We start from the raw sequence: 15,256 nt of genomic DNA on the forward strand, positions 1-15,256 counted from the left end.
GCCACTGTTTTATATTATTCAGTGGTTCTGAGTCAACTCTGTTTAAAGTTGTTTAGGGATGGACTGTAAAGCAAATCAAAAAGGTACTTAATGAATTTTTTTTTCTCTTTTAATGATGTAGACATTCTTTGCGCACATAATCTCATCAACATGCACACGCATGCTCTTGAATGTACATGTGAAAGCTGTTTCCATTTGTCACAAAGCCGACATTTGCTCCCTTCAGACTGTTAATAGGATTTCAGGATGTACAAGTGACATGAGCCGATGCAATGACTGTTGCACTGAAACTTTTCTCTTGTATATTTTTTCCTTAAACTTACTGACTATAATATTCTCACAATTTGTGGCTTAATAAGTACCACAATAAGTGGAAATATTAAGATGGATCAAGCAACACGGAAGAATGCTGGAGGTTTGCTGCAGGTTTTGGGCTGTATTTTCACAAATGGGGATTTGGGCACAGTTAAAGGACAAGTTCACTCTGGGACAGTATGGAAATTGGGTAGGAAGCATAGTACCATAATATGCCAGTATGCTAGCCATACAAAAGGGAGAATAAATGGGTCTTAAGTCTGGACTTGAAAGTCTCTACAGAATCTGTTTTATTGATGTAGTGAGATCATTCCACAGAACACGGGCACGATAAGAGAAAGTTCTGTGACCTGCAGACTTTTTATTCATCCTAGGGACACGAAGTAGTCATGCGCCCTGAGAATGCAAAGCCCAGGCCAGTACGTAGGGTTTAATTAGGTCAGCTAAGTAGGGAGATGCCAGTCCATGAATAATTTTATAGGTTAATAGCAGAACCTTAAAATCTGATCTCACAGAGATAGGAAGCCAGTGAAGAAACACCAAAATGGGTGCAATGTGGTCAAACTTTCTGCTTCCTGTCAAGAGTCTGGCAGCAGCATTTTGAACCAGTTGGAGACCCCTAATGCTGGACCGTGATAAACATTTCAGTAGACCAATCTAGAAGAAACAAATGCATGGATCAGGGTCTCAGCATCAGCCATAGACAGGATCGGATGGATATTAGCTATATTTCGCAGGTGGAAGAAAGCAGTCCTCGTAATATCTCTGTGTAGGTCAAAGGACAACGTAGGATAAAAAATCACCCCAAGGTTCCTCACTTTGTCAGTGTAATGTATGACACATGAGCCTAGGCTAAGCGTTAGCTGGTCAAATTGATGCCGATATTTTGCTGGACCAAGAACTATTATTTCAGTCTTTTCAGTCTGAGTTCAAAAGTAGAAAATTGCTAGACGTCCAGCTTTTCACTGATGCAAGGCAATCCTTTCAGGATTAATCTGTGGGTGACCGTTTGGGTGTTCTTCCAGACCTTGGCAAAGTAGTGACAAATCCAACTAAGTTGTAGTTACATATACTTGTTTGAACTGATAATCTTGGAATCTGCAGTTGTTTAGAAAGGGCTCCAAGAGGCCTTCCCAACTTGTGTAAAGCTGCAATTCTCCATCTTAGATTTTCACGGTGTTCCTTGGACTTTCCCATTGTTCTGAGTGTTGGTCAGTCCAATGAGTGCTGGCAAAAAGGAACTACCAGTTGTAGTTAATCATGTTCATTTATAAATACTTAATTGGCCTTGTCACGTTGTAAGACATTGTAGAACCTTCAGCCCCACTTATTAAAAGATTTAAGTGAATATGTATATATTTGAGCCTGTATGCATAATTTTGATCCTGTGTGGTTTAGAAAAGAGACTAAATAAATTCAAACTTATGCACCCAGTTCTTGGTTTTTAAAGTCATTAATGATACATGCTGTACAATCATTCCACTCTTCCAAAAGAAGAGCTTAAAGACATCATTAAAAGCTCAAAATTACCATGATATTCATGCCCATCATATAAATGACTGTGTATGTAAATTTCCGACCAGCACTGTAACTGGAATTGATGAAACATAAAAGAAATGTTTACTTAATTTAAAATAAATAAATAATGATTACAAACATTAAGAAGCATCTTTGATTCACAATTTGAGATTGCAAATCTATGGGCAATCATACAATTAATTGCGATGAAATATTACAATCTACAGCCCTAATATTAACAATAGTCATGAAGTTGACTTCACAAATTATGAATAAAATTCAAACAAAAGACTCAAAGCGGTTATCAAAATAGTTGTCAATTAATTTAATATCTGATTAATAATCTATTAATCCTTGCATCCCTAGTGACCGTACAAGAAGGAGATTAGTGAGTGAAACCACCAAGACACACATGACTCCTCCAATGGAATTGTAGGCTTCTGTGGTTGTGAATGGAGAGATTTTGTATCGAGCAAACATGGTCTATTGCATCACCAGTCACAGCTTTGTGGTGGAATGGCACAGAGGGCTTTCATACAAGGAAACAGATCAGGTGTACTGTAGGCTTGAGTCAGAGATTTGTTTTCATTTTGAATCTAAAGAGGATAATTTTTGACATTTTAATATAGAGAAGCCTGAATTACTTTTTTCTGAAATTGCGTAAAGAAATCAAATGTATAAAAACCCAAGGCTGTGAATACTATTTATAGGCACAATATTTGCCATGGAATACCTCAAAATAAATGTTTTGCGACAATAAATATAGCTGTGAATTTGTGATGTACTATAGAAAGGAAGCTACTTATAGATTTCAACATTAAGTACCTTTTGTCAGTTTTGTGTAAAGCTTAAAAGCATTACACCTTTTACACCTTTTAAAATTGCACAGTGTAGTTAATATTGTGCTCTTAGATTTTACAATTGAAACATATTATTAGAAATAAAATTTTTATCGGGACAGTCTACTGTGCTCTACATCCGGCATTAACAAACTAACTGGCGTTTCTAAAGCGGCATTCATATGTTGGCTGTATGCTAAAATAGTAAACTGGGTGTTTTATAAGTACAACATATAGTACAACATGCTGACAGTTAAATAAGTAGTTCATTGGTTTTGTTGTGTTGCTATTTTGAGCATATGGTGGATTTAACTCACACAGATGCCATATTGACCTTGTGCATTAATGCCTGAAACTACTTATTCACTCACTCACTTACGCACTCATCTGCAACCACTTACTCCAATTAAGGGTCACGAGGGGCATGAGCCTATCCCAGCAGTCATAGGGTGTGAGGTGGGGTACACCCTGGGCAGGACATGTTCCTTACTCCTAAAGCAATTGTTTAAGTTGAGTAGAACACTCAGATGTATCGCTATCAATGTTTTAATAAGAGAAAGATATAAACATCTGAATTCAGTAGTTTTTATCATTGATTACAGACTAAAATGATCATACAGTGCTGTCAGGATGTCTGATTGTTGTTAAATTCATTATGCAGCATTACAACACAAAACATAAATCTATAGCCATAAAGAACTGCTTTCGGCGAAAAGAATGATTCCAGGAGGAGAAAGAGAGCACTAATCTTAACATCAGAGTTCATGTGAAACTATGTAAAGAAATTAAATCAACTGAGACCAAAACCACAGAAGATCTGTGATCAATTCTCCAACATAGTAGAGAAGCTTGAATCTTCGACTGGACTGGGTTGCTTGACGCGAGAACGTCACCTGGACAACTGAGAGCCTTCACAGAAACAATTCTCCAACATGTTTGAAACAACCTGCCTGTAAATTTCATTTTAAAAAAGTGCCCAAATATACCAAGGAGAATTGATGCTGTTTTAAATGTGGAGAGAGGACATGGGATGTGGGCAATAAGGCCCATTGTTACGTCCAGAGACCGTAATGTGAATGGAATGAGAGCCAAAGACTCTGCATGGAGGGCACACATTACTCCCCAGATTGCTCAGCATGGGCACAGAAAGGAAGTCAGAAGTGATATAATTGAGAATTTAATGTTGGTCTTTAAGTTTGTAGTCCGAAATCAGTACCACAAAGCCACTTGTTATTGAATGGAAAAGCAAATACTTCACTTTTTTTTCTGTCCACACAAACTAAAAACTGTTTATAGATTTATTTTTAAAGACTTCAAAGTACCAAGTAAATGTGGAGGTGAAGTGCCCCCAAATTATTTTTTTAAAATTCCAAGCCAGTCTGAAAATTATGAAAAGTATGAGTCTGTATTCATTTGTGCAGCTATTGAACTGACACATTCAACAGAACAAACAGCACTTTGGCACATAACTCCAAAGTGTATTTTAAATGTTAAAGTAAGGACCTGCAGCAGAGGTACTGGGAAGCTCTCTGCCATTGAATATAATCACTTCATCTGCATTATCCCAGCTGTAAATGGCTGGATAAGTCACCTGCAGTGAACTGGTGGCCTGTCAGAGGAGGAGCTGCAATCTGCTTCACACTACAGAATTTTGGGTAAAGCACCAGCAGACCTCAGGACTTTGTTGTTCTTGAATATAATTTTACAATAGACACCACCTGACCAGTGGTAACCCACATGATTAACTTTTCACATCAAGAAATGAATCATTTATTAAGATTCTTAAACACAATCCGAAGACCTATCCAAATGTAGCACCACTGAAACACTAATCCTAGTAAAGAAGTGAACTAATTCTGTCAAATTAGGAAGCAAGTTATAAATATTATAATTAATTTGTGTACTTTTGTCTATTTGATTGAAATTGGACTCTTTGTGCTCCATGTGCTAGGTCAGTGATTTTTGAACTGTGAGCCGTGCCCCTATTTGGGGGCCCCAGTGTACGTGGGATACAAGGGATGGATATCGAGGATCGCTAAGAAATGATTTGATCCACCGACATCAATAGCCTTTGTGCTTAACGATTCCCTTATCGGTCCTTCAGAGTGGCCGTTGTTTTTAAGGTGTTTTATCGGGAAAATGATCATTTCTTTACGTTGATTGCAGACCCTGCAGTGGGTCTGTAATCAACCACTTCTGCAGCGGCTGTTTTTGAAGAAACAAAGCAGTGCTCCATCCCACTGCTTCCTTGGTTCTCTGCTTTGCTGCTTTTCAGAAGTGGCAAGTCCACTTCTTAACCCCTCTCAAAGCCATTTAAAAATGTCAATCGTGAGTCACTTTTGTGCAGATTAAAGTCAGTAACTGAGACCCTTGCCTTGTTGTGGGCAAGAAATGAGAATCGCCCTCTATTCCGTTAACACAGACAACAAACTACAACAGACTAAGAGGCTCGCTCTCCTACACTTTGAAACCCCCTGTGCTGGGTGATTAATATTATGAAAGATTATGTAATTGAACAACACACACTTAACAGTCAGACTGTCCTCTTATTGACGAAATTGCAGAATGTTGTGGGACTTTTGCGCTGTATTGTCCGACTAATTAGTGACACATGGCACTAATTAGTTGGCATAAACAGTAGTGAGTAATTAAGTATCCACTTGTTAAGACCTTAACACATGACTCATCAACTCCTGTGTATTTGGCGCTTGTGCATGTTATGTATCCCATACCTCCTATTTAACAAATTAGCCAAAGTGACTTTATTTACTCAGGTTCATTCTTCTGGTACATCAAACTTGTTTTTGTTGGTGTGAGCAGTGGGATAGACTGCAGGCTTCTTGTTGATGAAATGATCCAATGGGGAAATTGATGAACAGATCCATTCTTTGCCTTTGTGTTACTGGCACGCTGTCACACTCTGGGGACGGGGACAGAGGAGGAGTACAGAAACCTTTAGAGAAACATGGAGCAAATTTCATTTGTAGACTGGTAATGGAATTGTCCTTGTACTGGTGTAAGGGAAATAGTGCAGTTTTGGGATTATGTCACAGGGATTACATTAATGCGGGCCAGACGGGCCCCTGTTATAACAGATTAGGACGGGTTCATTGGACAGCGGGAGGGGGGCAGGAAGGCAAAGGTCAGGTGATGATTGCATCATTTGCTCTGGAGAGTCCAATGCTGGCTTTGACCACAGCCACCGCTGACCCGTCAAACTGTAATGTCATTCAGAAATAAAAAGACAACACAGATGAACAGCACCAAATTGGCGTGTTATGGAAATGCATCACCTGCAGACAGCTGCACTGTCCAACGTCTGGGGCACTGTCACGGTTTGAATGAGTGAAGTGTTCGTTCACTCCTCGAGAAGTCAACCGTCTTCATTGACACATTTATCAGTCAACCTGATGTTGAACTGAGCAGAGTTCAGGTTGCCTTCTGCTATATTTTGGGCAGTTATTAAGTAATCAGTGTTGCATCGGGGAGCAGAACTAGATTTGAAGCAGCCAGAGAGCAAACGGATTAACGGTAATCTAACAAATGCAACAGTTTAGAGGACAACTGCATGTTGGGAAAATCCAGAAAGCATTGTGATTGCGTGTATATCTGTGATGTTTTACATAAGTCATTCGGGTTATGCTTTAGTACTTTGTTTCTCCAGGAAAGACTTTACCATGAGCTCCACAGGAAATGCAGGAAGTCTGCAACACAAAACTATAGAGATATGTATGTATGTATGTATGTATGTATACATATTTACTGTGTACACACACATATGCGCACGCACACACACACACACACACGCACGCACGCACGCACGCACGCACGCACGCACGCACACACACACACACACACACACACACACACACACACACACACACATACACAATGCTTTCTCTGTGTAAAGCAGGCTTTGTAATTGTGGCTCCAGTGCAATCCACTTGTTTAATACGGGTTCTCCACACTGTTTCATGAGGGTTTGCCTTGTGTTTGTCCAGTTTTTGTACTGTGTAAGCACTGTTAATTAAACAAAGTCTTGCTTGTTTTTATCCATTTGTGTGCACGTGCAGGACCTGAACAAACGTCTCTCCCTACCAGCAGACATCCGAATACCTGACGGTTACCTGGAGAAGTTGCAACTGAGCAGCCCCCCCTTCGACCAGCCTCTGAGTCGACGATCCCGCAGAGCCTCCCTGGTGAGCCCAAGAAAGAATAAGAACAGATAGGAGAGACTAATTATGGATGTGCTATCAGTTTGTGCCACAGATTCAGTCCAACCTTTTTAATATTGGATTATCTGCAGTTGCAGTGTGATGTCAGTGCTTATGGTTTGTAAATATTTACAACATTATCCATTAGTTATTTACAATATTATGGATCTGTTTTCTGACTGGGTTGTTGCTGTCTGGGATCTGAGGTGTTTCTGTGGTGTGGTGGATATGGTCACACACAGCTCAAGCACATTCTAGCATACCTGACTCAACAAAAATATTGCACAAGAAATGGAAATCTGTTAAAATGAGTGTTGTGACGCAAATGTTAATGTTATGAAACTACATTAAAATCACAGCTTTCTTGATGGCTTCCTATGCAAATCTATTTGTACCTAAGTTTAAAAAAATTATTTTACTGCTTCCTGAAGAGATGTACCATTTATTTAGTAACAAATAAAGCTCATATAGAAAACTTATCCTGATCTAAAATCGTTGGAGCAGTTAAAGTAACCTATTGAAATCATCAGGCTGCTCTATGTCTAACTCTCAAACATACAAAAAGAATTTAGCACAGCCCTTAAAACACTTTGGATTTAAACTACAGGAGCATGCTAGCAATGTACTGCAACAAAGAAATGAAACTAGATCAAATGTGGCTCCACTTTTCCCTGGAGAGGGGAGGTGATGATCTACTAGTTAAAGCGTTGGGCTTGAGACCAGATAATCCTCGGTTCAAATCCCAGCCTGACCGGAAAATCACCAAGGACCCTTGGGCAAGGTCCTTCATCCCCTAGTTGCTCCCCGTGTGTAGTGGGCGCTTTGTATGGCAGCACCTTGACATTGGGGTGAATGTGAGGCATTGATGTGTAAAGCACTTTGAGCGTCATCTGATCAGTATACTTTGAACTCATCAAATGCAGGACTGATGAAAAGTTCAAAGATTGCACTTTAACTCTGTATACTTGTATATAAAACACTAAACTTTTTACATAAATCCAATGAGGTAATGGTTTTTGTCACTTAAGTGGAGTCGTGGTAGCTGCTAAGGATGTGTGACCTCTTTACATCCCTCTTTCTAGTGCTGCAGGGTTGTCATAATGATTTACCATGGTGTCTGTGATCTTGTCATTGCTAAAGAAGACATGACCCTCATTATTGTTATTACAGTACATGTAATGTCTTGTTCTCTCCTGTAGTCTGAAATTGGATTTGGGAAGCTGGAAACCTACATTAAACTGGATAAACTGGGGGAGGTATGTTGTGCCAGTGTTTTCAGGCTGTGATGGTAGACTGATCCCCAGTCTGAATCGTTCCTGAGCTCATCCTGTTTTTCAGGGTACATATGCCACGGTCTACAAGGGGAGGAGTAAACTCACCGACAACCTTGTGGCACTGAAGGAGATCAGGTTGGAACATGAGGAAGGAGCTCCATGCACTGCTATTCGAGAGGGTATGGAGATTCAGTAACCGCCCACAAATGTCTCTGCTTGGGTTTGGTCTAAGGTCCAAGTACTACTTTGTTTCTATGTTTCAAGGTTGGGCACACACTAGGCATGTTTGTGGAAGTTAATTAAACAGTGGAGTGTTTCCTGATATACAGTGCCCTCCAAGAGTTTTGAACACTTGATATGCGAGGTCTGTTAGAAAAGTATCCGACCTTTTTATTTTTTTCAAAAACCTGATGGATTTGAATCACGTGTGCTTGCATGAGCCAACCTTGAACCATTCGGAAGATTCAGACAGCTTTCGGTGGCTTTTCAGTCGTGTGACTATCTGAGAAATTGTGGAATAGGTGAGCATGTCACATGTCCTGTGAGACTTCAACACGGTGGTGCTTTTGCTCCGTCAGCAGCTTCGTGCCAAAGCCATCGGCATGATGATTTCGCTGCAACTCTTTTCATGCCCAAATCTTCTGTCATACTGGAATGTGCCGAAAAAGTGCTGATGTCCACCTCTTGCGCAATTTCTCGGATAGTCACACGACGGTCCCACATCACCACAGCGTTCACTTTGGAAATGATCTGGTCATTTCAGCATGTTGATGGCCGCCCGGAGCGCGGCGCGCTCTCCACCGTTGTGCGGACGTCTTTAAACCGGTTGTACCGCTCCTTAATCTGTGTGATGCCCATAGGATCCTCACCGAAAGCCGTCTGAATAATCCGAATGGTTTCCACCTGGCTGTCGCCCAGTTTCTGGCAAAATTTGATGCAGTCGCGCTGCTCCAGTCATTCCGCCATTTCCTTGCAAAGAAAAAACGACAAGCGACTCCACCCATCCTGACACAAAGGCTGTTTACAAGCAAATGACGCAGTCGACAGGCGTGAAAAAACTCACGCATGCGCACGAAGATTCAAGGTTGGCTCATGCAAGCACACGTTATTCAAATCCATCAGGTTTTTGAAAAAAATAAAAAGGTCGGATACTTTTCTAACAGACCTCGTATTGTACATTTTAATATCTTTGCCGTTTCAAATACAAAAACAAAACATACAAAAATAAAAATTTCTACAATTATCTTCCTTAAACTAAAACTGAAAGCAAATCTCTGCAACTTCATATGAATTAATTAGAAATATAAAAGCCAAGATGATGGATTGTATAAGCAATGGAACGCTCTGCTATAATAGCTGTTTGCAATCAGTTTTATTATATGGCTATGATGCCAAGTGTGCTGTGATTGGATGACTTCCGGTCTGATATTTTCCTATATCAGACAGTTACCATGACACTCGGTCCGGAACCAGAAAGCTAAAAACATGATTAGAAAAACCAAGTTGGACATGAACATACTCCATCAATATCTAAACATCATTGTTAAAAACACACAGATTGAAACCTTACCAGCTAATGACGGGACCATCTGTTAGCAAGTTCTTCACAGAGGTGAAGAACGTAAACAGGTTCTAAACGGCTACTTCGCAGAGGCCTGGATCAGCAGCATCTTTTCCACTCTTTCCTCAGTCTTCCCACTACCACGGCCCATGGAAGAGATGGACCTGTGCAGCATAGGCCTCGTGAAGCAGGCGCTCACACGGCTAAACCCACTTAAAAGCTTGTGGGCCTGATGGTGTGACAACATGGCTTTTGAAGGATCATGCAGAAGACCTGGCACCAGTCCTTACTCACATTTTTAATAGCTCCTATACACTGGGAATAGTTCCAACTGCATGGAAGAGTTCAAATGTGTGTCCTATACCTAAAACAGCAAATCCAGTTACCCCTAAGGACTGGAGGTCTATCTCTATAACACTGTGCCTGGGAAAGATACAAGAGAGGTTTGTTATGAAAAAAACTGATGCCAACAGTGATGTCTGAGTGCAAAAACCAATATGCTTATCTACCCAAGTTCACCACCTGAAAGACACTAACCACACGTTTGAGGACAAGGAAGTTAAAATCTTAGCCAGAGAGAGGAAATGGTTTGAGAGGTGTCAAGGAAGCATTCTTTGTAAAACAGTTGAAACCCAGCCTTAACCGGGGGGCGGGTCTCAGACACGCTTTGTCCCCTGTTTACAATGGGGTACTCAGGTCAAAGCAGTTTCAGTCTTTTGTTCATGGTAATGAATCATTCACGTCATCAGGAGAGTCGTCAAGGGAGCCATCAGGGGAGGCTTCCATCCCATCATTAGGAGAATGCTACCTAGAACACAATAGGTGCTAATTAGAGCTATTGTTTAGTCACTAGCTTATAGCAGTCGGCCTCTCGGTAGGAGGGGTCTGGTTAGGTTAAAAACTCCAGCTTTTGTTGACTTCTGGTTTATTGTTCTCTACAAGAGTCAAGACAGAAGTCAGACTACCAGAGCAAGAATTTTAGCTGAGGAAGCTTCTGTGATTTGAAGCGAAACGTCTTCACGTCAAGCAACCCAGTCCAGTCGAAGATTCAAGCTTCTCTACCATTTGAAATGACTTTAGTTTTGTGTCATGTCTGTGATCTGCTTTTTTTCTACAAAATTAAACAACTGAATGAACATCCTCCGAGGCCGGTGATTCCATAATTTTTGCCAGGGGTTGTATATATATATATATATATATATATAATCAGTGGTGGGCACCAAAAAGTTAGCTTCGATAACTGGTAATCAGCTAACTGAAAAGTTATCTTTTTTTTAACGCTAAACTCATAAACTGTCTAAAAACCTACGGAAGCTACAGATAACCGATAACTTACGCTCTCAGCTACTAAGCTGATTTTGACTTTAAACACTGCCAAAAACCCAAACGGCTAATGAGCCAGCGCTTATGTTTTTGTGCACTCTCCCCCTGCTGTAGGAAAGCATCATTTACTGTGACAGGATACAGTGGTCCAGTGATGAGGCAGAGCTCTTGAAATGGAAAACAGGTTTGAATTATGGTTTTGCTTTATAAATAAAATTATTCCGGATAGAATAACTACATTAATGTAAACTCTTAAAATGTACAAAGTGATATATAACACATATCTGTTAATTTTAAAATAAGTCGCTTCATGAGGTGTCATAACGTCAAGCCTGGTTCACATGGCCAGATATTAGGCCGATATCGGACCCGATCTTCCCTTTCCGACAATCTTAAGGACGCCCCGACAATCATGATGACGCTAAATATAATCTTATCAGATATTCCTGCCATGTGTGGTGTGTTAAGAAGGACGTGAGGAGCTAAATGTGACATGCAGCCAATCAGAAAGCGAGGTGTCTGTTTTATTATTATCTCCACGTGTGTGGTCTCTCAGGTTTTAGAAACCTACAGATCATTTTAAAATCCTGCGGTCGACAACACTGTGATATAACCGGTCGCCAGTAGATGGTAGTGTTCTATGCATTTTGACATCTGTTATATGGTCTGAATCACAATTTAACAGACTGTTCGGCTTTTGGAGGAAGCAACCTGAGCATCTTCTGGCATTTTTACATAAAACAAACACAATAACAATGTCTATAAAGCCAGAGAATATATTCACGAGAGTTTTAGGCACAATATACAACAGAGGTCTCGAACCGGTTCAAGAAAAGGCAGACGGCGCAGGCTTTCTGTGCAACCACCCACTCCAGCAGGTGATTTCACTGATTAACTGATTTCACCTGCTCAAAGTGATGTTAATCAGTGAAATCACCTGCTGGAGTGGGTGGCTGCACAGAAGGCCTGCACCCTCTCGGCCCTTTCTGTAACCGGTTTGAGACCTCTGATATACAAAGAGTTTAATGCTGTTGTCCATGTGGAGCCTGATCAGAGCGTCTCAAATGCATTTCTCCTATCGCGAACTTTTACCCAGTATGCACTGTGCACACACCATGTCCACACTAAAACCTTTAAAATTAGTCAAATACTTTAAAACTAAAACATATATCTGATATTTTCACTTTATAAAACTTCAGACATGAAAGTTAATTTAAATAACTTGTCCGAAATTAGTTTGGTTAAAATTTTAACCATAAGTTAAAACTGTATGCCTCTGGATGACTTGGGTGATGTTGCCAGCGTATGAGCTTTTTTCTCTTCTGTGACCAGTTCTGCTTTGCCTGCAGAGGATAGAGCGGTTTATTCTAGAACCAGCTCTTCTATGTTTGTAGAGGATAGAACTGTGCATCTACTACAAAAAGCTACGTCTGCAAAAATGTTAATGGACTAAAAATTATTGGACCAAAACTTATCGGAAGATAATTGGTCCAATGATGGTTTTCAGAGTTATCTGAAAAGCTAATCTGATGATGAAAACATTATCTTTGATAATTAGCGGATTAGCGGAACTGTGCCCACCACTGTATATAATTATTATTTAAGTCTTGGTGCTCCTTTCCTATTTGGGCAAGTGACGACAACGGCACTTGAATACAAGTGTACATTCAGATGATTGCTAAACAAGACTACAAGCTTGTGTGAGAAATTACCAGGGACAGGAAAGAATCCCCAAAGGTTTTTAAAAAAATGAATAAGGAAATCAATGATGTTGGCAACATGATAGCACTTTCGTATTTATTTTACTTGTTTGTACTGTTTTTATCGGCATTTCATGACTGTGATGATTAGCTAGAGTATTTTTTTTTTTTTTAGTTTGAGATATTTTTGTGTAATGAATGCCTGTGTAAAACTCACTCAGCTTGATCAGTGTAATATATCAAACATTTACAATGAAAGAAAGGAAAATCTGTAGTGCTATTTAGACCTTTGCTTCAAGCTAGCAAATGTGGTGATGTGTTTTTCTCTTCTTTTTTTTTTTTTTCTAGTGTCATTACTGAAGGACCTGAAACATGCCAATATTGTGACGTTGCATGATATTGTTCACACAGACAAATCATTGACTCTGGTATTCGAATACCTGGTGAGAACAACATTACTTCTGTCTTGCTGCTCATTCACTTTCAACTTTACTTCGATAATTAAAAGAGAACTGTCCCGAAGCTCCAGCAGTTCAGAGTATTGGTACTGTAAACTAGGTATTGACACGTACTGATATTTGAATCCTCCCTGATTTGACCCAGAAAACGTAGGTCAAGGTTGGCATCCCCTGAACTCCTGCAAGATAGTTGAGATCTTGTGTATCATGAGTGCGTGATGATTTGGTGTTGAGTAATTGAAAGGTGAAAGCTACGGACGGTTACGCATATGAATAGAACCCATTTCTTAGGCTTATTCAGTTCAAAGAAGATAGTGGTCACACATTAAACCAGTAGCTGTGTCCAAGAGGCTGTGTTATTGTACAAATACACATTAATTAAGTATCAGGAACAGTCTGCCTTTGCAAAATAAATTTTCATGGCACACGTGGGTATGCACGTGTCACCTGTTAGCATCCAGGTCAAAGGACAGGTAAGATGACGGCGTAGTAGTATGCCCAGATTGTGTACCTACTACTTACTCACTCTCTTTTTTTTTTTTTCTTTTTTTTTTTAAACCTTGTGGTGCCTTCACCATTACCAAATTCTTTCAGCTACCCTGTATTTTTGCAAATCCATCAACATAACGTTGCTTGAGCAGAACAATTGGTGATTGGTATTCTGAAGGAATCATTCATCTCAAAACAGGCTCAGCTGTTTCATATATCTCTTGTGATGTTGTGCACTGTGTCCCTATCCAGTAGAGATGGTCAATGTAGAACACTCATGTTGGATTGATTAGAACTAAATTTTTGTTTGGGCACTTTCCCCACATTCTGTGTGACTAAATGGATCTAATGTCTAACTTGTTGGATTTTCTATGGCTGTAGTCTCATTAGTCTTCTGTTGCCCTCCCTTCATCTCACTACTGTAGGACAAAGATCTCAAGCAGTACATGGACGACTGCGGGAACATCCTGAGCATGCAGAATGTCAAGGTGAGTCCGCCTGCTGGCCCAGCTTGTCTGCACTTAAGGTTGCTGGTGACAGGACAACAAACAGTTAGTGTGCCCCCTGGTGTTCACATGTAGACAATGAGGGAACAAATGCTCTTAGCATCTTCATAAATACATATTTCAGAACTGTGTACAGAGCTATAAAGGCCTTATGTAAACGGCCATTTGGTCAAGGTCTGTTTTTGAAGATTTTCACAATATGCAAAATACAAATGGAGTACAAACACTACACTGTATCCCAACTAATCCCACATATCTATCCAACATAAGACTTCCGTCACTAAAAATTAAAACTGGTCTCTCTTCACCAAAGAGGGAAAAATACATAAAGGCAAACACAAAAAGCAACAAAACAAGTCAGCCTACAATGCATATTACATAGTTACATCCTCTGCTTTCATATTTTAACAAAAGGTTGATGAAATGTGCATTTGGATTAAATGATTGAAGCTGCATATTAAAATTGGAATATATTTAAATTAAATGAGCACACAAATGTTTTATGAGTGCCTGCTCAGAATTTTAAACTCTTAATATCGCATTTTGTTGAATAATTTATCATCCCGTGGCACTTATATAAATTACATGATTCTGTAACCCAGCAACGGTATCTTTAGCACAGCTGTTTTATTTTGTCTACACCAGAGTGCTGATGAGTACTAATCTCATATTTTTCACTGTAGATTTTTTTGTTTCAAATCCTGCGAGGTCTGGCTTACTGTCACAGACGGAAAGTTCTCCATAGAGACTTGAAGCCTCAGAATCTGCTCATCAATGACAGAGGAGAACTCAAACTGGCTGATTTTGGTAAAAAAAACAACAAAAAAAAACACACACACACACACTTTCCAACATTTGCAACATTTATTTGAAACCTGCATCCAGGTTTGAAAGGGCGGAAAATATCTTATTTTTAAAACTGAATTTAATACAGTGTTGCAACTTCATAATTATTGTTGATTAATTTGTTGATTATATTTACAATTAAACAATTCATATCTTAGTCTGTTTTCAACTTTTCCTTTGTCTGTGCACATCACACCAGTGCGAGTCTGTGCT

The 15,256-nt window shown here is 39.8% G+C and overlaps 1 protein-coding gene across 1 annotated transcript in view; it reads left to right on the forward strand.

The window, feature by feature from the left end:
* The window catches only part of LOC117515551 (cyclin-dependent kinase 17-like), a 104,508-nt gene that overhangs the window by 76,048 nt on the left and 13,204 nt on the right, over positions 1-15,256 (forward strand). The window contains exons 5-10 of the mRNA XM_034176163.1: positions 6,746-6,871; positions 8,086-8,142; positions 8,225-8,339; positions 13,093-13,187; positions 14,117-14,179; positions 14,881-15,004. Coding sequence (XP_034032054.1) covers positions 6,746-6,871; positions 8,086-8,142; positions 8,225-8,339; positions 13,093-13,187; positions 14,117-14,179; positions 14,881-15,004 — 580 coding nt within the window. The remainder of the gene's footprint in view (positions 1-6,745; positions 6,872-8,085; positions 8,143-8,224; positions 8,340-13,092; positions 13,188-14,116; positions 14,180-14,880; positions 15,005-15,256) is intronic.

This window comes from Thalassophryne amazonica, chromosome 8, assembly GCF_902500255.1.
Source record: "Thalassophryne amazonica chromosome 8, fThaAma1.1, whole genome shotgun sequence".
Lineage (NCBI taxonomy): Eukaryota > Metazoa > Chordata > Actinopteri > Batrachoidiformes > Batrachoididae > Thalassophryne > Thalassophryne amazonica.